The sequence below is a fragment of the Hyla sarda genome, chromosome 2, assembly GCF_029499605.1.
Source record: "Hyla sarda isolate aHylSar1 chromosome 2, aHylSar1.hap1, whole genome shotgun sequence".
NCBI lineage: Eukaryota > Metazoa > Chordata > Amphibia > Anura > Hylidae > Hyla > Hyla sarda.
The window spans coordinates 58513760-58540916 of NC_079190.1; the positions used below are offsets into that span (position 1 = coordinate 58513760).

Consider the following 27157-nt stretch of genomic DNA (forward strand, 5'->3'; position numbering starts at 1 on the left):
ACAGAAAAGAACTACACAACTTCCTCTGGAGCAAACAGCAGCTGATAAGTACTGGAAGTGATTTACAAAACTGCTTAACTTTCTGTCAACAGTTGATTTGAAAAAAAAAATGTTTTCCACTGGAGTACCCCTTTAATAAAAGTGAATGAACCCCTTCCCTAATAAGAGTTTGAATCACTCCCCTTTTCCAATTTTTTTAAATAAAAAGATGTAATCAAAAATAAACATAATCATATGTGGTACCGCCGTGTGCGTAAGTGTCCAAACTATTCAAATATAAGGTTAGTAAAACTGCACAGTCAATGGTGTACACGTAAAAAAAATACCAGATTTCAAAATTTGCGCAATTTAGGTCACTACATATACCATAAAAAATGTATACAAACCTATCAAAAAGTCCCATCAAAGCAAAATTGTTAACAATAAAAACTACAGATCACGGCGCAAAAAAAATTAGCCCTCATATAGCTCAGTATGTGGAAAAATAAATAAGTTATAGATGTTAGAAGAGGAGATTTTTAAGCATACTAATTCTGGTACATGTAGTTATAATTTTTTTAAATTAGTAAAATAAAATAAAACCTACATAAATTGGTTATCCTTGTAACCATCTGGACCTACAGAATAAAGATAAGGTTGTTTTTACCAAAAAGTGCACTGCGTTGAAACAGAAGCCCCCAAAAGTTACAAAATGGTGTTTCTTTTTTTTTTTTCATTTTTACCCCCCAAATATTTTCTTAGATTTTCTTAGATTTTGCTGTGAATTTTGTTGTGAAATGATTGATGTCATTACAAAGTACAATTGGTGATGCAAATAAACAAGCCCTCATATGGGTCTGTAGGTGCAAAATTTAAAGCATTATGATTTTTAGAAGGGGAGGAGGAAAAGACTAAAGTGAAAAAATGAAAATTGGCCTTGTCCTTAAGTGAGCACTGTCAGGTCAGACGCAAAAAAACTTTTTATATGTTTACAAACCTACAATTCCGGCCATACACCGACTAAAGTCCATAAATGCTAGAATGAACTAACTATAAACCTACAACTAGCACCCAATAAGAATCCAGAAATATAAAGTCAAAAAATGAAAATACTTTACTTAGAACAATTCAATATACACACTATGGGACCCACCCAATTAAAACAACCCACCCTTAAAAATGAACCCCACAAAAATAGACAGGGGATAGCTCATCTCTAGACCCTAGCATACATGAAAGAATCACAAAAATATCAAAATCAAAGAAGGAAATAATGTGGTCATGTGTCATTACCTAAGGTAGTCATACTGGGTCCTGCAAGATCACTATGCCCCCGCCGCCGCCTCAACACGTGTTTCGTATTCTTCCTCAGGAGGTGGGGATTAACACACTTAGTGTCCTTTTTATATCCGCCTGTCCATAATTGGCGCATGCGTCCGGGCCGCCCGCCGCCGGTGGCTCCGGGAACCGTCACTGAGACGCACACGTCACATCCGGTGACGCGCTATCCCCGTATTGACAGCTCCTCGGAACGCCCAGCGGCGACGGAACCACACGCATGCGTACTGACAGGGGGATATCCTCACAAGGTGAGTGTAGATTGGCGCAGGCGTATCTCCGCTGACCAAACAGTGTCACGGTTCACGCATGCGCCCCACTATCTCAATCACTCTAGCCTAGATAATAACAGATGACCACATTTTACAATATTTATAACGCCCAATAAACCGCATGGATGAATAATGGATGGGTAATAATACAACTTAGATACGTTAAATATTATCAAGGGCAACCCGTACTCCATCCCACTTGTATTAGCCTAAATACAAAAATCATTACCCAAACAGTAAATACATTGCATAACTATAATTTTAAATTTAAGTTACATAACGGAAAACACACATCAGCGTAACATATTGCATATCACATATTTTTAATTACAAGTATCAGGATGCAACACTACATCCATATCTATAATCCTATTGGACATGGACCCCCCTCCCCCCCCCCCCCTTTTACCCCTAAGTGTAATCCTTCACTATGTGTAAGTGAATGTTCTGAATTCTGAAAGTGCATTAACATAAGGGTATAATTCAAAATATAATAATAATACTACTGAAACTGTGTAAAGAGGGTGATGTGAAAACCTTGCTCAACCCATAATAACACCCCTCCTCCCTTTTTTTTTATTTTTTTATTTTTTATATGTTGTACATCTTGGCAAAACATAAACTTTTCTAATTTACTTCATAATAAAAGTTTATATCTTTTTTTTATTTTTATAGAAATCATGGCTTTGTCCAAGCTGAAACGCAGGCATGGACAAAGTCCAGTAAGTGAGGGTGGGCTAGCACTCCTCTGTGCTCTTTCCTGTCTGAGAGGACTCCTCTGTGTGTCTGATGGGACAGGAGAGAGCACAGAGGAGTCCTATCAGACAGGAGGGAACACAGGAGTGCTATCAGACAGGAGAGAGCACAGAGGAGTACTAGCCCACCCTCACTTACTGAACTTTGTCCATGCCTGTACTTCAGCTTGAACAAAGCCATGATTTTATCAGCCATGATTTCTATATAAAGGAAATAACATTTTCTTATAAAGTATATTAGAAATGATAATGTTTTGCCAAAATGTACAACATATAAAAAGTTTTTGTATCTGACAGTGCCCAATTAACCTGTTAAAGGGGTACTCCGGTGCTTAGACATCTTATCCCCTATCCAAAGGATAGGGGATAAGATGCCTGATTGCGGGGGTCCCGCCGCTGGGGACCCCCGTGATCTTGCACGCCGCACTCCCATAGGCTTGCTTTGAGGGGCGGAGCTGTCAAGGCTCCGGCCCCGTGATCGACAGTAATCAGACCCAGAGCGAACATGCCCTGGGGACTGATTTTAAACTGGGTGTGGCGTGCAAGATCACGGGGGTCCCCAGCGGCGGGACCCCTGCGATCAGGCATCTTATCCCCTATCCTTTGGATAGAGGATAAGAGGAGTGCCGGAGTACCCCTTTAAGGATGCAGGGCGTACCTGTACACCCTGTGCCCGCTCCCTTGATATAACGCAGGGTCACGCACTGACCCCACATCATATCGGGTTGGTCCCGGCACCTAGCAACGGCAGGGACCTGTGGCTAATGCCAGACATTATCGATTGCGGTGATGTCCGGTATTAACTTCATAGACATGGCGATTAAAGTTAATTGCTGCATCTAAAATGTAAAAAATGCAGTCGGGCTGATCGGGATCAAGGTGGTAAAACCGTAGTGTAAGGACACAAAAGGAGGGCCCCTACCTTCCTCCTCGGCATCCGATTGGCAATTGATTGCTCCATGCCTGAGATCCAGGCTGGAGTAATGGAGTGCTGATAACACTGATCAATACTATGCTATGGCATAGCATTGATCAGCGTATGCAATCAATGCATTGCATGTTGTAGTCCCCTATGGGGGCTATACAAGTGTAAAAAATAAAAAAAAATAAAGTTAATAAATGTGATTTAACCCTTCCCTAATAAAAATTTGAATAGCCCCCCTTTTCCCATTTAAAAAAGATAATAAACTATGTAAATAAAAAGAAATATAAACATATGTGGTATCGTCGCGTGCGTAAATGTCCGAACTATAAAAATATATTGTTAATTAAACTGTCAATGGTATAAAAATTCCAAAGTGCAAAATAGCACATTTTTGGAATAAAAGGTGATCAAAAAGTCCCATCAAAACAAAAATTGTACTGATAAAAACTTCAGATCACGGTGCAAAAAAATGAGCCCTCATACATCCCCGTATGTGGAAAAATAAAAAGTTATAGGGGTCAGAAACTGATATTTTTAAATGTATACATTTCCGTGCATGGAGTTATGATTTTTACCAGAAGTAAAACAAAATAAAACCTATATAAGTTGGCTATCATTTTAATTGTATGGACCTACAGAATAAAGATAAGGTGTCATTTTGACTGAAAAATGCAAAGATGTCTAGCAAAATGCGTAGAAACGGAAGACCCCAAAATGTACAAAATAGTAATGTAGAAAGAAAGAAAAGACAGCATGAGTGGCGCCTCATGTATTACCCTTGGCAGGTGGAACGAAACTAGTTGTCGGGGCTACCGACACATCTAGTGATTGGCCGCTCACCTCAAAACGATAGGACATGCGCCTATCACCCTAATTAGAAGTTGCTGGGGTAGTGGTTTTTGGTCTTAGTTAATTCCTCTAGGTCGTTTAAGACCAGGTGAGAGAATGTATCCAGCCTGTAACACATCATTTGGATTTGGGTTTCAAGCCTCCCCCTATCAACACAGGCTTGAAACCCAAATCCGACTTTTAGCCGTTACAGGCTAAAGGTAATTTTCTGGATACATTCTCTCACCTGGTCTCAAACAACCTGGAAGAATTAACTAAGACCAAAAACTACTACTCTTAACCTCTCTATACAAGAGAATATAGCTTTAAAAACCCTTTCCGACAATAACAGTATTGTCATACGCCCTGCCGGTGAAGGGGGGGAGGTGGGGCGATAGTCATCCTGGATATGGAAGACTATATCGCCGAAGCCAACATACTCCTACCAGACACTAAATATTAGAAACAGTTGCCAATGAATCCTACTGAACAATATAGTAATGAACTTAAAGGCCCAATCACTGATGGTTTCAGATCAGGAATCCTACGTAAATCTGAAAGGGATTACATTCTCATTAAGGAACCAGCACCACCATTGTTTTATTATCTCCCCAAAATTAATAAAGATACAGAAAAAAACCCTCAGCTTTTTGACACTGGGCTGTACAGTGCGACCCAAAATCCATTGGTAGTTTTGAGATTTCATGATGTCTTGCACACATTCAAGGCACCCAGTGCCAGAGGCAGCAAAACAACCCCAAAACATCATTGAACCTCCACCATATTTCACTGTAGGTACTGTATTCTTTTCTTTGTAGGCCTCATTCCATTTTCGATAAACAGTAGAATGATGTGCCTTACCAAAAAGCTCTATCTTAGTCTCATCTGTCCACAAGACGTTTTCCAGAAGGATTTTGGCTTACTCAAGTTCATTTTGACAAAATGGAGTCTTGCTTTTTTATGTCTCTGTGTCAGCAGTGGGATCCTCCTGGGTCTCCTGCCATAGCGTTTCAATTTATTTAAATGTCGACGGATAGCTCACGCTGACACAGATGCTCCCTGAGCCTGCAGGACAGCTATCCACCATCTGGACTATCCTGCATTGACACCTTTCATCAATGTTATTCTTCTGTCCACACCCAGGGAGATAAGCTACAGTGCCATGGGTTGCAAACTTCTTGATTATGTTGCACACTGTGGAAAAATCTAGATCTCTGGAGATGGACTGGTAACCTTGAGATTGTTAATATTTTTCCACAATTTTGGTTCTCAAGTCCTCAGACAGTTCTCTTCTCCTCTTACTGTTGTCCATGCTCAGTGTGACACAAACAGACACACAATGCAAAGACTAAGTGAACTTCTCTTCTTTTTATCTGCTTTCAGGCGTCATTTTTATATTACCCATGCCATGCAATAGCATGGCATTGATCAGTGTTATCGCCGCTCGACTGCTCCTGCCTGGATCACAGGCACGGAGCAGTCATACAGCGATCGGACAGCGAGGAGGCAGGTAGGGATCCTACCTCCAGGTAGGGATGCTTAGCTAAAGTGAATAAACCCACTACAAACAGTGACTGGTCCTATAACTTTGTGACCACATACACCAGAGAAAATAGACAGATAAAGGTTATTTTGTGGAAACACTGGGTGATTCTACTCAATGATCCCTACCTCGGAGACATCCTCCCCAATAAAACGTCTATAATGTTCAGGAGGGGCAAGACTTTACTAAATATTGTGTCTCTTTGCAGACTAAGAACCAAAATAAGCACCCACACGCACTTTCTTACCTTAGTAGGTTGTTTCTCCTGTGGTTTGCCTAAATGCAAATGCTGCACCCACATACTGAATAAACATAAAGAATCCAAATCCACAAAGACTAGCAAGCGTTTCAATATTAAATCCTTTATTAACTGCTCCTCCCAATATGTAATCTACCTTTTAGAATGCCCCTGTAGACCAATATATTGGGCGAACTATCCACTATTTGCACGAACGGGTGAACAAACACAGGAGTCACACCGCTAATGGTTTTATGCTTCACAGTGTCTCGAGACATTTAACGGAGTGCCATAAACAGAATTTCAGTTGTTACCATCGCCCCAATAGAATGTATCCCTAAGAATGATCCCCAAAGATTGAACACACTCAGGAAACGGGAAAACTACTGGATATATAAGCTCCGTACCCTTATACCATCAGGTCTGAATGAACTGATCAAGTGCTCCCTTTAATGATCAGTGTTTCTTGTAGCTTCTATACATGATCTACCTTATGGAGGGGACTCCTAGATAATTATATAACATATATATTTATATTTTCTGTTTTTTGATTTCTTACTCATCCTTGTAATATCCATACATATGTATATTTTATTCATTCCTGGCATATTTATATATTAACTATAAATTTTATGTTACCCCATAGGACTGTTTTTATTCATACCATTTTACCTCTTCATGACTAGTGTTTAGAGATGAGCGAAGTTAGTGATTTGATTCGTCACGAACCTCGCAGCTCAGCAGTTGCTGACTTCAGCCTGTATAAATTAGTTCAGCTTTCAGGTGCTTTGGTGGGCTGGAAAAGGTGGATACAGTCCTAGGAGACTCTTTCCTAAGACTGTATCCACCTTTTCCAGCCCACCAGAGCACCTGAAAGCGGAACTAATTAATGCAGGCTAAAGTCAGCACCTGCCAAGCTGAGAAGTTTGTGACGAATCGGAATCACTGTAACTTCGCTTATCTCTATTCTATTACTATTAATAACTCCTCCTACTATACTTGTGGTTTTATATTGTGGCTGTATATTTCATGTTTGGGCCTTCCTATTTATTTCCTATTTACTTACTATGGTCCTTCCTATTTATCTATTTATTTATCTATTTCTTTATATATTATCCATTTTGAGATTTATGGTTCTGTATTGTGCTGCAAATCATGTATGTGGGCTTTCTATGTATTATGCATTTTGCGCAGGGACCTACCTATCTATATACTGTATACTATTTTCCCCTCTGCAGCACACAAGCATGGATTTATTCTTATTTATGCCCAGTAGCTGTACTCCGCATATCAGTATTACACGAGCGATGTCTCATAACAGAATCTCCATTCTCTGAGTCACATCAGCAAACGCTGATGCCGATGCGTGATTGGTGAGCTATCCGGTCATGTGACCGGCCCTTACAGCCCGTCCTTTTGATCTCTCACACACAAGCTATTTCTACAATAAGAAGCCCGGCTCTCCTGCTGTCAACATACGGAGTCAGGTTCAGAAGCATGATTGGTCACATCACAGGTCACTTGCGCCACGCCCCTTAGCGATGAGTCCTGGACACACTAAGCGCTGTGGAGTATCGCAGCACTGAAGAACCAAAAATGCATGTGGAAAACTATTTACTTGAAAAAATGTATTTTTCATTTGTTTTTAATACTGAATTGCATTATATGCCTTTAGCAATGTGCACATGTATGTTTACAATGAATTTGCTGATTATTCTGCCTCCGTCCACATCTCTTGGGTCAAGAATCCGCAGCACCTGGGCTCATAGGTCTTCTTCCTTCACCGTCTTCAAAATTTACAAAATGGCGTTTGTTTGTTTTTTGGTATTTTTTTCAATTTTGTTCCACAAATATTTATTTTTTATTTTTCGTTATGCCGTAGATTTTTTTGGGTTAAATGACTGATGTCATTACAAAGTACAATTGGTGGGGTAAAAAAACAAGCGGGGGTTAAGGCCAAAATGGGCTTAGTCCTTAAAGGAGAACTCCAGACCATAAAAATTGTCCCCCATATTGCCGGCAGTAAAAAAATAAAGATTTACATACCTTCCTCCGCTCCCCCAGGGCCTCCGGTAACCGGCTCTGGTCTCCGCCGCAATCCACTTCCTGGTTGCCGGTGGTCGGATGAATCAGCCAATCACCAGCCGCAGCGCAGTCAGACTCTGCCATCGATAGGCTGAGCGGCAGTGTGACGTTTTCAGCCCCGGCCGCAGGTGCCGGTGTAGTGAAGAATTTTGTATCCTGAAGCGTTTTCACTCTGCCGCTCAGCCTATCGCCGGCCGAGTCGGACTGCGCTGTGGCTGGTGATTGGCTGATTCATCCGACCACCGGCAACCAGGAAGTAGATTGTGGCGGAGACCGGAGCCGGTTACCGGAGGCGCGGAGGAAGGTATGTAAATCTTTATTTTTTTTACTGCCGGCACTATGGGGGACAATTTTTATGGTCTGGAGTTCTCCTTTAAGGGGTTAACGTTGTTTTCACACAGTTGCAATTATTAAATACAAAGCCAGGAACATAAATGGAAGACAAGTATAAAGGGAAAACTGATGCTTCTTCTATTATTTTTTTTTTAATAGTCCTGTCTTTGCATTCAATAATTGCAATAAAAACATTTGAACACAGTCTTACATGGGGTAATAATTGGCTGACAGTCACCCTGTGTAAAAGACGCTTAAATCTAAACTAGTTGGGATAATATGGGTAACCAAAATTGTGTCTAATAAACCTTCTAAGCTCTTTAAATAATGGTAGCAAGATTTTGTAATGGAAATCAAGGTCAAATGAATTATTTGAGGAATTAATTTGTTCCTCTATTTACTAAAATATATGTAGTGTTATAATGGGACTATGTAGAATAAAATAGTATAACTTATAAAATACAAATGTATTAATAATATGAATACTACTTAAAACTAGATAGTCACAGGGCCCTCCAGTATATACAGATAAAATATACGATATTACAATACTAAAGTTGAATACCAATATACATAATAACAGATCTATTATTTGCTGCTTAAAACAGGTATGTCCTTAATACATCTGAGGTGGGCTGGGACCCATAGTTCTCCCAAGTCAGTTGTTAATGCAGATTTAGCTCCAGATATATCAAATCCTTAGTAGTAGTAATAAGGCATGCTGGGACTAGTAGTAGTAAGGTAATTTTCTTATAGTTAGGTAGAGCTAGAAGAAATGTATAGTCTCTATTCAATATATCTCACTGTTGGTGGTATAGTGAATGTCTAGTTAAAATGGCCCCAAGGTGCCCATAGAAACACAGAAACACTGGCAAGCTCCTCCGCTGGCCTCCACACTATGTAGTGTGTATGCTCGTAATAACAAAATAAGGTAGACCTTACCCGCACCTTAGTATTGCTCACTGGTCAGCAAGTGGTGGTTGGCATGCTGTTCCTTCGGTCTCGCTGTGCGATGCTCCTGTCGGCATCTGCCGCTTCGTTAATTTTATGACATATGGGTAGCATGGTTGATGCACAGAGTTGTTCAAAGGGTAAGGTCTGCACAATAATCAGCCCAGGGGAGCTGCCAAAAAAAGGACACTTCTTTTCTTTTCTTATATTAGTATTTTCTAAAGAATTCATTGGTCTTCCTTTTGTTTGTTGTAGTGTTGTTTGTGCTGCTTTAGGTGGTTATGTGCTCTTACTTTGGTAGTTGGTGGACAAGAGTGGTACAGAAAAATGATACCCCTTTTTAATGCAGGACAACCTTATTAAAGGGGTACTCTGCTCCTGGGTATCTTATCTCCAATTCAAAGAATAGAGGATAAGATGTCTGATCGCAGGGGTCCCACCAGCATTCGTTTAGAGCATCTGGTGCAGCTCCGGAGGCTCAGGACGTCATGACCGTGCCCTGCGCATGACATTACAGCCATGCCCCCTCAACGCAAGCCACCACGCCCCCTCCCATAGACTTGCATTGAGGGTGTGTGGCCGTGACATCACGAGCAGGGGGCAGCCATGACGTCACGAGCCTCCGCCCCACATTGCCAGTCATCCGGCATGGAGTGAAGTTCGCTCCGTGCACCGGATGTCTGGGGTGCTGCAGCTGAGATCGCGGGTGTCCCCAGCGGAGGGACTCCCATGATAAGCATCGTATCCCCTATCCTTTGGATTGTGGATAAGATGTCTAGGGGCAGAGTACACCTTTAGTACTTAGTTTGCATCCAGACTGGAATTCCCAAACAAGTCATGTGCTATAGCACTGATTATTTAGAATTTTGATCTTTTGCGCTAGAATTCATTTAAATAACTTTCTTTCCACGATTGGGAGTAACCATCTTTTTTCATTGTTACGTCCATTTCAGACCACAGAGATTCTACCAATATGTTGTGAACACCATCTTCTCATCTATGACTGGTGGAATAATAAAGACATTGTGGCTAATTATGGATGCAGCGCTTCACTAAAACCTTCTTTACTTGTTATTTCTTAAGTGTACTGCTTAATAATGAGAAGTCTAAAAAGACCTGTCAGTGACCTCTTCGATACAATATTTTTCAGTTCAAATAGCTTATAATTCCAGAAATTACATTCACACCTATGTAATACATTCAAATGATGCTTTTAGTGAGAGGGTAATGCGAATGTAACATTGTAGTTTGTGATTCATGATGACGGTAGATACATTCAAAGCAGAAATTGGCCAGTTTTTTTAATCTTATCTACGGCCCACAAGGAAAGAGGTCAGCATACATTAGAATACTTATTTTATTTACTTGTCACATAACAGACACATTTACAGAATTAATAAACAAATCTCTTATTATTACTTAGTCGTTGCCTGGTTTAGAAAACTTATTTTCAAATACCTTATTGGAGTCAGTGCAGCCCACCCCCCATCACCATTTAGCCCCCAATCCACAATTAGCCAGAGAAAAGAATAGCTACAATAGGTATTGTAGGTAGGAGGACCACACATGTCCGTGGATTAAACCAACATCCCATTTATTTCTATAGGGAATGTGTATTACTTCAGTTCACCTTTTGGAAAATTTAACACATTTGGATTCAGTTTAAAGGGGTTTTTCCAGGGAAGTGAATAGCAGTTGCACTGTATTAACTATTTAGGCTTGCTTACATTGTTTACATCTGGGCATCAAGGCTGTAAAGAATTACTGATCAGCGTGGGTGCCAGATGTCAGCACCTTGATGAACACCTATTGATGGACCATCAATAGGTTTTCCATTTTAAGCAAAGACTCTCCATTTTGTATACATGTTTTGTCCTCCAGATGCTCTTTGTAACCACCCTCTGCTGTTACCCAGCCAGTGATAAAATGTTGTCCCTGGTACCATGGTAACACCTAACTTGAGTGCTATGACACCCCAAATAAAACTAGTGCATATAAGTTAGGGAGTGACAAGTGGAAACCAAAGAGAAACATTTGGCTCCTATAGAACAATTTAGATTTAATTGAGGTCAGGGTCTATCATGACAAAGGTGTGACAATTACTATTGAGGTTACTGGCCTCTGATATCTTTTCTACGTACTGTGTATCACCCCTTTACTATCCAGTACACCTTCTTTTTTTTTCAACAAGGATAAGTATGCAATCCTCCTCTTTTTTTGACAGGTGCTTTTTAAAGTATCACTGTCAGCCTTAGTTTGACAGATTATTGCATAAATGGATTAGTAACTTATATATTTAAGCTTCGCTGTACTTTATATGAGAATTTCTGGAAGAAAGTTATTTCTACAGATGAATTTTTGAAAGAAATGTTAATGAAGCTATGAAAAAGTTAAGGTGTCATGTTTATTTTATACTGTATTTCCTAAGTTTACTAACATGAAAACATAAAACAGAATATCATCACAGTCTCATTTCCCTGGTATCAGAGACGCACAAACAGAAAGTTTAGTTTTAAAGGATGCAGCTTTCTTTTTTCAAGTCCAAAAGCTTTTTAAAGAGAACCAGTCAGCTAGTTTTGGGACATCAAACCACCAGCATGTGTTTGTGCAGCTAGACCGGCCTAACCCCACTATCTGGTTCAAATACACTTTTTCCTTAACAGGAACAGAGTCCGGGACTCTCTTCCATGGCTTCCATGCTTGTTCACTGCACCGCTGAAGCCAAGGAGAGTACACCACGCTTCTTTACAAATGCATTACGAAACAAGGCATACTCTCCCTATGTGCATCAGTGCAGTTAAAATCTGCTGCGGAAATTCTGCAGCAAAATATGCACGTGTGAATGTACCCTTAAATCGGAGTTGGAGGCAGGTGACTTTAAAAGTGGTGTAAGGATTCCTCCTTGGGGATAGCTCTGGGATCATCCAGGACACTGCAATGGGACACGTTTCCTCTCAATAAATCGGCAGACACCAGTTATTCATGCAAGTCTGGCACCTTGCCAGCTTTATTTAGACAGGTTGCAGGAAAAAACGAACATAACGCATGAACAAAATAAAATCCTAGACCGTCTGGTCACTGACAGTTCACACCACTTCTTGGACCACTCACAGCTCCGGCTGTGTGTTTCCTCAACAGGGCCTGTGTCTCCCCCTTACAGCCAGCCTGCTGTTTCCTAGGGAGAGCCAAGAAACACCTCCCCTCTCTGCTGCCTCATTGATTAGGCCACAAGTGGAGGTTTCTACAGGGTGAGCCAAAGAAATACACCCTTTCCTTGCCACAGTATAAAAGTGGTTTATTTTTGATTCTTTTTGAGTTTTGATTGGTTGCTATGGGCAAATCACAACAACTTTTTGTTTTCTCTATCTGAAAATCAAGCCAGAACAACAAGAAATGGGGGGTCTCCTCATGTAGACTTGGCTCAAGGAAAAAAAAAGTCCATTGGATAATATGATGGGAGTGGATGCCATGTCCCAGAGGTGGTATATGCTTCCGTCTTTTTAGTTAAAACCTCAGATTCATTGGGAATTAGACTCTTGATCATCCATTTGAAAGTCCATTATTCCTCTGTTAAAGAAGATGAATTCAAAACCATGTATTGTAGCTTCTTGATACTGTCTGCATATACATAAGGCAAGGGGATGGAGCCATGTATTTTAGTCTTAGGTAAATGTTCTATCTCTTAAATGGTGTTAAGCTTACATTTTTCGAATCCTATAAGAGTATATGCAATAAGTTTTATTAACTTTTATGAATTAATTCTGTTTTTAATCTTTCTTTCTATTCCTGTCCAGCCTCCCGAGATTACAGAAGCTGCTAAGTTGCTATGATTGTAACGAGCCTGTCTTATTGGGAGAACGATATGGTTATGGATTAGGAGCCAGGGGTTACAGTTATATCACTGGTGGAGGCGGGTAAGAGATTGATTCCATCTATAGTATGTGATTTCAATATAAATCAGAAAAACTGTTTCCGCTCACCATTCTGAATTTTTACATATTTGTATATTCCAAGCTCACGGCAAGTAGGAATCAGACAGCTGTAGTTTAATTACATTTACTTTTCAGTGGTTGCTCATAATGGCAGGGCCTGTGGGAAACCAAGGACAAACTTGATTGCGAACAACTATTAACTCATAAGGGGAAATTTAGTGACTTACAGATCTTGCAGTAATAATTCCACCATCAGGAAAGGAGCTGGTCAACCAGTTATGGACTATTTCACTTAAAAAATTATTTTTGTGAGAAAGAAGCTTCAAGACAATCACAAGCACAATCACAATCTAATACAATCACAAGCTGAAGAGATTGTATTAGATCCGTGGCTTCCAAGTTTTCTATGCCAGTTACCCCCTTTCAGCCCATTTCCCAAAATTGTGCCCACCATATTAGCCACATGTGTGCAATTAATACAGTTGTAGTTGTAGACCCCCCACACTTCCCCTATTTAAATGTAGGCCCTCACACTGTCCCACATAGATGTAGGCCCACAAACTGCTCCTCCGATCAGTGGACCTGCTACAGCAGCGGCTGCCATTACAGATTTTTGTTTCATACCCCATAAGAACTGTTCAGTACCCTTGGTGATACTTGTACCCCGGGTCTCATGATGACCAAGTATAGAAATCTTTTGAAGTCTGGATGGTTGGGAGATTTGGTTGATCTTTCATCCACCGCAAGATGTCCCAAATATTTGTAATATTGATTAGGCCAGAAGACTGAAAGTAGTTAGTGATCTTATGCAGAACTAAAAGTGTCTTGGAAAGATATGAAACCTCTGAGATGTATAAAACCTGCAATAACTCTGGCTGGTCGCTAGACTGCAGAACTAGGCTTTACTTTTACCAGTCGTTTTTCTTGAGTTCTAACTACGGCTCCCATTACTCAGATACTTCCAGGACTCAAAGTAGAGAAGAATAGAATGCAAGCAGCCACAGAAAAAAAGTCACACACAAAAAAAAATATATATATATATGTATTCTTAATCCCTTAATTGTTTCTAGCATAACATGCAATATCCACGTGCGTTTTGTTGTTTCTCCTAGAATGGTGTTTAGCCGAGCAGCTGTGAAGGAATTTATTGACAGTAAATGTCGGTGTTATAGCAATGATGCACCTGATGATATGGTGCTTGGCATGTGTGCCAGTGGCCTGGGAATTTCTGTCACTCACAACCCTTTATTTCATCAGGTAAGGTTTTTAACAGTTTCAATACAGTGATCCCTCAGTGTACAATATTTTTAAGATATAATGGTCGTTCTTGTACATTGTAATCTAAAACCATACTCAACATACAATGCTATGGACAGTCTAGATCTGCGGCACGTGTAAATGGCTAAATGATCAGTCTAAGCCTTTTACTGGTAAAACAAAACAAAACTATATTTCTATATTTCTGAAGTGCATGCACTGTCTTGTAGCGCCTCTGTACAGCACAGTGCAGCATTACATGTTCTAAACAACTATTTACCTGTGCAAGGACTAGCTGTGCTCTGGACACCAGGTGATGGTGACCCCATCATATTTTTCTGCAATCTGTGTGTAATGCCCAGGAGCCTGAAGAGGTTCCTGCATACTATGTATAAAGAGATTTATAGCTAATAGCAGCTATTATTGCATTAGTTATCAGTTTTTTTCTTTCTTTATTATTATTATTTTTTATTATTTATTACTTTGAGTTGACATTTTGGTTGCTCCAGAACCAATTACTAGTTTTCCATAGACTTTTGCTCATAATAAAATATTTTTAACTTAAAAAGGTTGTCCCAGAACCAATCAATTTTGTAAGTTGAGGGAACAAAGGCACCTTAAGGTGCCCATACACCTTAAAGTGAGCCAAACTCTCTGACTTTGGAAGGTATGGTTTACTCTCTAAAGTGTATGGCAGCCTTTTTTTTCCAACTGTAAATGTTTATTAGGTTTAGAAAGTTCACGTTTTTCCAAGATGTACAACAAATACATTTTTTTTGTATTTGACTGTGCCCATTTAAGCCTAATAGAAGATATATTCCTGTATCAATGATAGGCATAGTATATTGCACTGCACAAGTATTGGTGTATTATACTGTGCTCTGCATAGATATTTACCCCTCTTGATGTTTTTCCTGTTATTTAAAAAAAATTAGAAGTCCATATTTCTTAACCACTTTGCTACAAATTAAGGTCTGGTCCAACCAAATAACCGAAGAAGTCAAAAAATGAGTTGTATGCATTTAAAATATGTGCAATCAAAGTCATATAAATCAGTATAAATACACCCATTCTGAAGGGCCCCTTAGTCTGCTACATCACTAAATAACAATATGAAGACCAAGGAGCTCTCTGTAGAGCTTTGTCTCTAACCTTCACAGTATATATCAGGTTTGGGTTATTAAATATATCCCAAACCTTTAACATCCCACGGAACACCATTAAATCCATTTTAACAAAATGGAAATAATGTGGCACAACTACAAACTTGATAAGAAGAGGTCACTCATAAAAAGGAAGGTCCTTAAACAGAGATTTAACAGACATCATTGATAGCACAGAAGGATCCTCCAATTCCCATCATTTAAAGGGGTAGTCCAAGGAGCTAAATGTATACCTTATACACAGAATAGGGGATAAATGTCTGATCGTAAGGGACCTATCACTGGGACCTCCAGTGATCTTCTTTACGGGGTCCATTCCCAGCTGGTAATTGGCTGAGTGGGCTGTCACTTCTGCTCGTCTCTGAGGGTGGGGGCAAGAGTGTTGAGGAGTTTTAGGAAGTTCTGTGCCAGAATTGAACTCCACCCATTCAAGACAATGGCTCAGATTTATCAAACTGTGTGAGAGTAAAATTGGAGTGATTTTCCCACAGCAACCAATCACAGCTCAGATTTCACCATACCAGATTTCGTTAGCTGAGGTGTGATTGGTTGCTGTGGGAAAATCTCTCTACTTTTACTCTCACACATTTGATAAATCTGAGCCATTGTGTAGGTCCTAGCTGTCTGACCTCCCTGTTATCAGACACTGAATATAAGTTTAGTTATCTGGACTACCCCTTTAATACTCTTTTTGTTTTGACTCATAGAATACTGAATCACAGCTGAGAACATGTTGTGCTGACCTTAAAGGGGTACTCCGCCCCTAGACATCTTATCTCCTATCCAAAGGATAGGGGATAAGATGTCAGATCGCAATCACAGCTCAGCTAACGAGATCTGGTATGGTGAAATCTGAGCTGTGATTGGTTGCTGTGGGAAAATCATTCCACTTTTACACTCACACATTTGATAAATCTGAGCCATTGTGTAGGGTCCTAGCTGACTGACCTCCCTGTTATCAGACACTGAATATAAGTTTAGTTATCTGGACTACCCCTTTCTTTTTGTTTGTCTCATAGAACACTGAATCACAGTGGAGAACATGTTGTGCTGACCTTAATAGATATCATAATAAATCCAGTATTGTTTGCTGTAATTACAATTGAGCTGGCTTTATTCAGCTAATGTTAGTGTGGTCTGGTTTTTATGATTTAGACAGTGTTCCCTATTATTATTGCTAAAAACAAGTAACAATAAATGTTGTTAAATCCATTAAAAATAGAAATTGTCAGGAAAGAGGACATAAGAACTGTGATTATATCGATAACAAGACATATAAGGCCTTCCATTTTTGTATATTATAATTATTATTACTTTGTGTGTAGAGCTGTTATGGCTATAGAACAGATTCCCTAAATTAGAACTCCCCTATCAGTGGCATTCACTCTTTAAAGGAAAACTGTCAGCCTGTTCACTGTGTTCTAGTGTGGGTAAACAGGAGTCCAACAAGGGGTCACTTACTTAAATATGTCCAGTAGGTCCTGAGATATGTCCTCCAGAAGATCCTCTACTGAATTGAGTGAATCGCGCACAGGGGATGGGGCTCCACCCACACAATTTACATATTCATTGTCTGTAACTCCACTTCACCAGGATGTGGAGTCACAGACAATGAATATGTAAATTGAGCGGGTTGAGCTCCTTCCCCTGTGTGCGATTCACTGAATTCTGTAGAGGATCTTCCGGGGGACATATCTCAGGGCCTACAGGACATATTTAACCCCTTTAAGGACCAGGCCAATTTTCACTGTAGGACCGAATATTCTGATTCTGAGTTTGTTTTTTCGTGACATATTCTACTTTATTTTGGTCGTAAATTTTCGGCGTTACTTGCATCCTTTTTTGGTGAAAAATCCCAAAATTTCATGAAAATAAAATTTGGCATTTTTCTAACTTTGAAGCTCTCTGCTTGTAAGGAAATTGGATATTCCAAATAAATTTTATTTTCATTCACAAACACAATATGTCCACTTTATGTTGGCATCATAAAATGGACATATTTTTACTTTTTGAAAAAATTAGAGGGCTTCAAAGTAGAGCAGCAATTTTCAAAAATGTCATGAAAATTGCAAAATCTGAAGGGACAGATGTTACAGAACTACAACTCCCAGCATGCCTGGGCAGTTTAGGCATGCTGAGAGTTGTATTTTGGCAACATCTGGAGGGCTACAGTTTGGGCACCACTGTAACAGTGGTCCCCAAACTGTGACCCTCCAGATGTTGCAAAACTACAACTCCCAGCATGCCCAGACAGCCTTTGGCTGTCAAGGCATGCTGGGAGTTGCAGTTTGGCTTTCCTAGTGGTTGCCACAATAAAGATCACTTTACTTTCACATTTCTCCCCCCCCCCCCCACGTCGCTTCCCTACCTGAGCCAGGATCCAGCAGTCTGCAGCGACGATCAGCTGTTCCCAGGCATCTTCTCCTGCAGGTACCGACCTCCATCTTCTCCCCATGTTCCCCGCGACATCCAGGGGTGGGCAGAACGGGGGTTGGCAACCCACTGTCCTGCTCTGCCATTGGACCGCATCAGTTCTGACCAATGGCAGGGGATAGGAGGAGATAGCATTACAGTGACCTAACTCCTACCCTGCAAGATGATCTGGGCTGTCACTGACAGGTCAGATCATCACTATTTTCCGGGTGATCGGGTCACCAGAGACCCGATCAGCCTGGAATAGCAGAAAATCGCATGTCTGAATTGACATGCGATTTTCTGCAATCGCCGACATGGGGGGGACTCAGGACCCCCCTCGGCGTTTGCATCGGATGCCTGCTGAACGATTTCAGCAGGCGTCTGGTTTCGCATCCCGCCCGGTGGGATGCGAAATTCCCACGGACGTATGAGTATGTGCCTGGTCTTTAAGACCCAGGGTGCAGGGACGTACTCATACGTGCCTGGTCCTTAAGGGGTTAAGTAAGTAACCCCTTGTTGGACTCCTGTTCATCCACACAATAAGCAAGTGTATTAGGTTTAGTGTGGGTGAACAGGCTGACAGTTTTCCTTTAACCCCTTAAGGACCCGGGGTTTTTCCGTTTTTGCATTTTCGTTTTTTCCTCCTTACCTTTAAAAAATCATAACTCTTTAAATTTTGCACCTAAATATCCATATGATGGCTTATTTTTTGCGCCACCAATTCTACTTTGTAATGACATCAGTCATTTTACCCAAAAAGCTACGGCGAAACTGAAAACAAAATCATTGTGAGACAAAATTGAAAAAAAAATGCCATTTTGTAACTTTTGGGGGCTTCTGTTTCTACACATAAAATTTTTTGGTAAAAATGACACCGCCTCTTTATTCTGTAGGTTCATATGATTAAAATGATACCCTACTTATGTAGGTTTGATTTTGTCGTACATCTGAAAAAAATCATAACTACATGCAGGAAAATGTATACGTTTAAAATTGTCATCTTCTGACCCCTATAACTTTTAAATTTTTCCACGTATGGGGCGGTATGAGGGCTCATTTATTGCTCCGTGATCTGAAGTTTTTAGCGGTACCATTTTACCATTGTATTGATAGGACTTATTGATCTATGGATTTTGTGACCATGTTGTTTTAATTAATTATATATTTTTATAATTCGGACATTTCTGCACGCGGCGATACCACATATGCTTATTTTTATTTACACCAGGTTTTTTTTTTTATGGGAAAAGGGGGGTGATTCAAACTTTTATTAGGGAACGGGTTAAATGATCTTTATTCACTTTTTTTTTTGCAATGTTATAGCTCCCATAGGGGGCTATAACACTGCACACACTGATTTTTTACATTGATCAAAGGTTTCTAATAGGAAACCATTGATCAATGATTCTGCCACTTGACTGCTCATGCCTGGATCTCAGGCACTGAGCAATCATTCAGCGATCGGACACCAGGAGGCAAGGTAAGGGACCCTCCTGCTGTCTCACAGCTGTTCGTGATGCCGCGATTTTGCCGCAAACATCCCGAACAGCCCCCTTAGCTAACCAGCAATGATTTACTTTCACTTTAGACGCGGCATTCAACTTTGAACACCGCGTCTAAAGAGTTAATAGCACACTGCACCTTGATCAGTGCCGCGCACTATTAGCCACGGGTCCTGGCTGTTGTTAGAGGAGCGGACTCATGACGTACCAGTATGTCATGGGTCCTTAACAGGTTAAAGTGTACCTGTCATTAGCATAAACTTTTTATATAATGTAGAAAATACCTTTGTATGTATAGTTGTAATATACATTGGTTAACTATTTTTTTTATAATATTTTTGGCCCTGCAGCTATTGCCTGTGTGTCTCTATGAGGAGACCAAAGCCGGACAAGCAGGGCTCTGTGCACTGAGGACAAGCAGGGCTCTGTGCACTGAGGACAAGCAGGGCTCTGTGCACTGAGAACAAGCAGGGCTCTGTGCACTGAGGACAAGCAGGGCTCTGTGCACTGAGGACAAGCAGGGCTCTGTGCACTGAGGACAAGCAGGGCTCTGCACTGAGGACAAGCAGGGCTCTGTGCACTGAGGACAAGCAGGGCTCTGTGCACTTAGGGCAAGCAGGGCTCTGTGCACTTAGGGCAAGCAGGGCTCTGTGCACTGAGGACAGGCAGGGCTCTGTGCACTGAGGACAGGCAGGGCTCTGTGCACTGAGGACAGGCAGGGCTCTGTGCACTGAGGTTCATTGATACTCCCCCAGCTTGTCCCCCCTCACTTCCTGTATTTGGTCTTCTTTCAGAGACACACAGGCAATAGCTGCAGGGACAGCATTTTTTCGTCCAAAAATATACACAATTTTTTAACCAATGTATATTACAAATATACATATAGTATTGTGGTGTCTGGGGTGATATAATGGTGTTACAGGGTCTGGTAGTATTAACCCTTGATTTGTCGTGATGCCAGGGTGAGGTTGTTTTCTGAATGAAGCCCTGCCGACAACCGGCCAAAAACGCCAGGAAATAAATGGAATGTCCACAACAGGATTTATGAGATAACCAGAACTTTTACTTAAACTTCTTTTAGAACAGTTTTTACAGTTATACAGTTTCTCTTGAGGTAACCGGGATGCAGGATACCTCACAGGGTTTGTTGAGACTTGTAGTATTGAGATTTATGCAGACCACTGTGCTACTAATTATATGCTTTGAGTTGAATAGTAGTCACTAGGAATTGTAGATAGAGCTTGATAACTCACGTTTTTGTAGTGGTTGCAGGTTCCTTAGGCTTTGGCCTAGCTTAGATGAATTTAGTAGAGATTGTGCTTCTTTAGTGCCCAGGTCTCAAGAGCGTGAATTTAGAGACTACACTTATATATCAAGGAGGCTGGACTACAGCCCATTGGTTGAAAAGCCTGTAGGTCCTAAACCCAGGGAACTCTGGGTACATCACCTGACAGTATCACATGACCTAGAAAGGTCCTAAACATTCATACCATCTCTATGTACAATACTGAACACTAGGTACAATACATTTATACTGCATTATATGAGGGTGTAATTAATAAGCAAGGGGGGAACAGCCCTGCATGAGAGCCCTGGGGAATGGAGGGACTCTAACTGAGGAGACTCAGGACAGGAACAGGACAAGGTCCTGTATCGGGACACCACAGTATTATCTATATTATATAAAACGTTTTTGCTAAGGACAGGGGATTTGTCAGGTGTATTTGGTTTTTATCTGTTAGGATATCAAAGCAAACTGTACTTTTCTGGGGTTGATGGTAGTTTCCAAACTATTGAAATCACCCTTAAATTTTTAGCCAAGTGTCAAGCAAATGGAGCTGAGCTACTCAGGTGCCACAGCTGACACAACTTCTTGGTCACCCTCTCCTAGCCCTAAACCTTCACTTATGTACTGAGACATGTACTGTACATTAGTAAAGGAGATGCTAGGAGGTGAGGACAAGCACTTGGCACTTGAATAGCTCAGCCCTGTCTCCTTGACACCTGGCTGAGAAATAAAAAGGTGCTACAGTAGCTCTTCTGTGGGATTGGACCAGAAAGGCTAGCCTTTGGTGCAAAAGTGCATCATTGAGCCTTGGGTGTCTATGGCCTGAAAGAAAGATGACACTCACATCTAGCTGACATCTTTACTTTAGTTTTTTTATTACTTTTGCTTTCTTTTTTTGTGTGTTTTTTTTATTGTTATTATTTAGAATACTCGCATACAAATGAGGAGTGTATACAATGAAAGTGGCATAAGAGTTAAATGGGTATTCCAGGAATTTTTTTTTATTTGACTATGCTACAGGAGCTGTAAAGTTAGTGTAGTTCATAATATAGTGTCTGTACCTGTGTGTGACTGTTTTCTCACAATTCTTCGGTGATTTTCACTCCAATATTTTTTTTAACAGCATACAAAATTTAAAAGGTGCCTTTGTCATAGAAATCATTCTTAAAGCTGTATAAGGGAAGTTGTGTAGTCCTTTCAATGTCAGTATGATGTTGTCTCAGGAACTTTTTTATCTTTTCCTATCCCTCCTGAGATGACGCATCATACTCTACTGTCTCAGGAGGCTTGACTAGATCTTGTTTCTGCGCTGTAGCCCCCCCCCCCCCCCCCCGAGTGATGTCACCACCTCTGACTAGCCCCTACAGCTTTCATTACCATCTCCTTGTCATATACCTATACACATTTATTGATTTTTATTGGGAAATTTAAACAGAAAGATGTGTGCTTATACAATGCTTCCTTGTGCTGAGTTATGCCATAGGCAAAGGAGCAGGCAGAGAGTGAAACAGCAGGTGCTGCAGACTGTTTTACTGTGTTCTGCAGCAGCCCTGTTTGGGAAACTAGCAGGAGTATTGTAGGAGATCTGTGATGTAAAGATGAGGAAAAGCATTGAATTCTGACAATTGCAGTACAGAGCCAGGAAATAATGAGAGAGCAAAGACAGGTAAGCAATGCTATATGCTTCTGCAGCATTTTGAGTAGCTTTTTAATGTCACCTGTCAGTGGCTTTAATATTATGGGTGATCCTTGTATATTCAGATTTGTCTAATATCTGCATAGGCATCCAGTAATAAAAGTTACTATGACTGATGCAATAAAAATACAGCAGCCTGAGGTATACAGAGCACCTTGTTTATGATATGTTTGTATTTCTAGGCACGACCAGCTGACTATTCTAAAGACTACCTTTCCCACCAAGTTCCCATATCATTCCACAAGCACTGGAACATTGACCCCGTCAAAGTGTACAAAATCTGGCTGGCACAAAACAAAAAAGAGGAACCACAAAAAAGAAAATTTTCAAAGGAAGAGCTATGAGATGATAATGCCCACACACCGTAAGAATAAGTGCAAAACTGTTTTTAGTTTCACAAATTTCAGATTTTACCAGGAAACCATTTTGTGGATTGAAGAAGTAATTCTGTGATGAACTCCCTCCATTCCCAAGAAACTAACAGCATCAGTCTGTGCTGCATGTGTCAGTGATGGTTCCGAATGGTAATCTATGATGTGATGATTCAGGGCACTCAATGGCCACTATGACCTTGTATAATAGGCTAATACTACATTTTAGAGGGTTTACACCAATGGTAGTTTGTGTACATTTAATAAAAGGGTTGCAACAGTGAAGTTGTTTTCACATGCTTTGTCTGGTAGTGCAATTCAACAATGGATTAACTGCAATACCAGATACAGACTATGGACAAGAGCGGTGTGTTTCTTAAAATTTTTTTTCCCTAATTCCAGACAGTGCATTTAGAGGGTTTATCCAGCCTTAGGAAATTGATGACCTATCCTCAGGGTAGCCCATCAATATTAGATTGGAGGGGGTCTGGCTCTTGGCACCCCTACTGATCAGATATTTTAAGGGACAACAGTGTTTATGCTGAAGAGAGGTCATACATTTTTAAGGCTGTATAAGCCCTTTAACCCTAGTTACCTGCTTTTTACAAAAGCTAAACTATAAAATCCCCCCAAATTTTTTTTTTTATGTTGGCACCTTGCAAATTGTGAAGATGACACCCTGCATGGGCTCCTTAATGCAAATGTGCATCAAAACAAAATGTTTTGCAAAGTATGCGTTAAAAAGTCATGCTTGTGTGATAAAAGTGTGACCCAGGCAGAATTTAAGATACAAGAACATCTTTCTAAAAAAAAAAATTTTATAATGTGCATAGTTCATACATACCATTTATGCCTATTTCTATATGCTCATAAAATCACATATTCAACAGAACTATATAGACTGAAACTCTCTGCGATCCAGGTGCCAGTAATCACAAAGTTGACAAATGTCCTGCTTAGGTGCAAGGGTTTTATAAGTCCTGTAACTACTTTGTTTTCTCTCCTTTAGTAAGAAAAAAAGACCCCTTTCCTAATAGTAGTGCACATATACTACTTGATTGGTAAGGAAGGTGTTAACACAGTTCCAAATACTCTTCTTGGAGTCTTTTTTACTTAAAAAGACAAAAATTCTTCATTCTTCATATGCAATGAGGTTGCGGTGGTAGGACACCAGTTTAAAACTGCCGACGCCGTAGCCTGCTGTTAAAGTGAGCAATCTACGGATTTTACGGAATTCCTATGCAAGTATATAGGACTTCCTGCAAATCTATAGATGCTTACTAGGAGGAAGGCTTCAGCTTTACTGAAAGTTTTAAACTAGTATACTGCTTATTGGAGTTGCACTTTAAGCTTTGACTCATAGCAACAGCTAGACTGCCACATGTTGAGATCTGTGCTCTAAAGCCTAAGTATTCATCATTTGGCAGGGAATTTATGGGATATCTCTAGATGGTGCTTGCACTGAGCCCATACTTTGCTTTTAATAAACAGTACTTGTGATATAATTTAAGTTGATTGTACTTTGTTTAGAAACATTGACCATAAGTGCTGTGTAGTTATGGATTAACCAGCATCAGATAGAGGATATTCTGAAACCTGATCATTTATAGCCGCATGTCTGGGAGAAGCAATGGCAAAAACCCCTTCGAGAAGAACAATCAGGGTTTATTAATGATTTATGGACTGACAGGTCTGGAGAAAGTCCTCGTGACCATTTTAATGGACAGATATCTTGTAAGACGTTGACCGTTTGCTTCACTGCAGGTCATTTGTAATTTACATACTATAGTAGGACATAATTTATTCATAAATGAGGTGGCAAATCAAGACAGAATATTTTAGTAGGTCTAAACAACAGATAATCCTCCAAGATGAGGACAAATGTTACTGGGAGCTCTTGTAGGGTCAAACCATAGAGATAGAAACATTCCCTAATGAGCAGATAATTCATTCTTTATTTCTTTTAAAGTTTTTTATAGTCACTTTTTTAATTAAATAATTTTAATTAAATGCAGTCAGTTCTGAGAAACACTTATTGTTTTTGCAGTAGAAGGAATGTTCATTCAGTCTAAATGATGGACTACACAAAGGGTATTATTCAGGGGTTTTATGAGAATAGAAAATAAGAAAATAAAAATATATATTTTTTTTCTTTATATAATAAAAGGGGGGAAAGTGTGTGTGTGAGAATTTACTACCGTTTATGTTTTTAGAATATTTTTAACTTTTTTCTTCAGCTATACATTTTTTTTTAGATAACTCAATTGCTTGTACGTTATTCTGCTATAGTAATGCACCCTGCTAAAGAGTATCAGATCACAAACAAACCGGGAGTGCTCCCTTGTGTAGGATTTATGGGACCAAACAGAGCCTCATAAGTGTCAGGAAAAGTGCTCACTTTTTCAGGTTGTGCAGATTCAAGGCACAACACTTGCAATCTCTTCAGTAATAATAATTGAATCTGGCTGCTGCAGCTTCCAAGGCTACGAAAGAAGTACAATGAACAGAGGATAGAGACACATAGGAATAGGAAGCTTCCAATTGCGCTTCCAGCTGGATGAAGGAGATCGACTTCAATATGGTAAGTAGTATTTTATTACAAACACGCAAGGTCGTGTCGGACTTTTCCTCAGGCGTGTATTACAACAATAAGACAACAGACAAATAGACAAATTCATAGGTTTCATGGCATTCATAATGATGACGCCTATGAATGTGTCTATTTCTCTGTTGTTCTATTGTTGTAATACACGCCTGAGGAAAAGTCTGACACAGCCTTGAAACGCATTGCGTGTTTGTAATAAAATACTCTTTCATCAAGCTGGCAGCGCAATTGGAAGCTTCCTATTCCTATTTGTCTCTATCCTATGTTAAGAGTATGAGATGACAGACCTAGAGGCCCTTACTCAACCTGTTAAGGTGGTAGGGGGTCATCAGAGTACACAGGGGACCGCCACTGGGGGGGGGGGGGGGGGGGAGGATTAAACAGCAAAGTTAACTCTGGTTCTGGCCTCTAATGATTGAGTGTCAGCTGTAGCTTACGCCCTCGTCCCACTCCCCTTCTATGACATGGGGTCACGGGCTGATCCTGATAGCTATCAGCTATCAGCTATGGGCTAATTCAGGACATCACATATTGTGGTGATGTTCGGCATTAACCCTTTAGACGCCACGATCAAAGTTGATTGTGGTGTCTAAAATTGAAAAAATGTTATCCCGGCAGCTCAGCGGAGCTGATCGCAACCACCGTGATGAAACCATGGGGTTCCGATTAGCTTAGAGGATTGTGGGCCCTTACCTTCCTCCTCGCTGTCCGATCGTTGCTAGGATGCACCAGCCCTGCTCAGCAGGCTGGAGCAATTGAACACCGATAATGCGGATCAATGCTATGCTATGGCATAGCATTGAACAGTGTATGCAATCAGAAGATTGCATGTAATAGTCCCCTATGGGGACTATAAAATAGTGTAAAAAAAAAAAAATTAACCCCTTCCCTAATAAAAGTTTGAATCACCCCCCTTTTCCCATTAAAAACAAACAATAAACAAACATATATGGAACCGCCACATGGGTAAATGTCTAAACTAAAAAAAATATAACTTTAATTAAGCCGCACGGTCAATAGCGTACACGTAAAAAAAATTCCAAAGTACAAAATTGCATATTTTTGGTCACTTTGTATACCATAAAAAATTTATAAAAAGCAATCCAAAAGTTCCATCAAAATAAAAACGTCAGATCACGGTGCAAAAAATTAGCTCTCACACATCCCTGTATTCAGAAAATGTCAAAGTTATATAAGTCAGAAGATGACAATTTTAAACATAATAATTTGGTGCATGTAGTATTTTTTTAAGTAGTAAAATAAAACCCATACTGTATAAATAAGGTATGCTTGTGACCATATGGACCTACAGAAAAAAGACAATGTGCCATTTTTACCGAAAAGTGCACTACGTATAATCTGAAGCCCCCAAAATTTACAAAATGTTTTTTTTTGTTGTTGTTGTTTTTTTTATTTTTCCCCACAAATTTTTTTTCTGTTTTTGCTGTAAATTTTGTGGTGAAATTATTGATGGTATTATAAAGTAAAATTTGTGGTGCAAAAAACAAGCTCTCAATGGGTCTTTAGGTGGAAAATTGAAAGTGCTAGGATTTTTAGAAGGTGAAGAGGAAAAAATTAAAGTGTAAAAATTAGAAAGCCTGTGGTCCTGAAGGGGTTAAAAAGGGTTTTTTTGTTTATCTGTTTTTTGTTTTTAATTAGAAAAACATGGCTGCTGTAACAG

General features: G+C 40.1%; 1 protein-coding gene across 2 annotated transcripts in view; it reads left to right on the top strand.

Annotated features, from left to right (window-relative positions):
• Positions 1-25510, top strand: part of B3GLCT (beta 3-glucosyltransferase) — a 540453-nt gene extending 514943 nt beyond the window's left edge. For both annotated transcript variants that reach the window (XM_056561870.1, XM_056561871.1), the window contains 3 exons: positions 13042-13161; positions 14292-14436; positions 22683-25510. In XM_056561870.1, the coding sequence (XP_056417845.1) occupies positions 13042-13161; positions 14292-14436; positions 22683-22844 (427 nt within the window). In that variant the 3' untranslated portion in view covers positions 22845-25510. The remainder of the gene's footprint in view (positions 1-13041; positions 13162-14291; positions 14437-22682) is intronic.
• The last annotated feature ends 1647 nt before the right edge of the window (positions 25511-27157 follow it).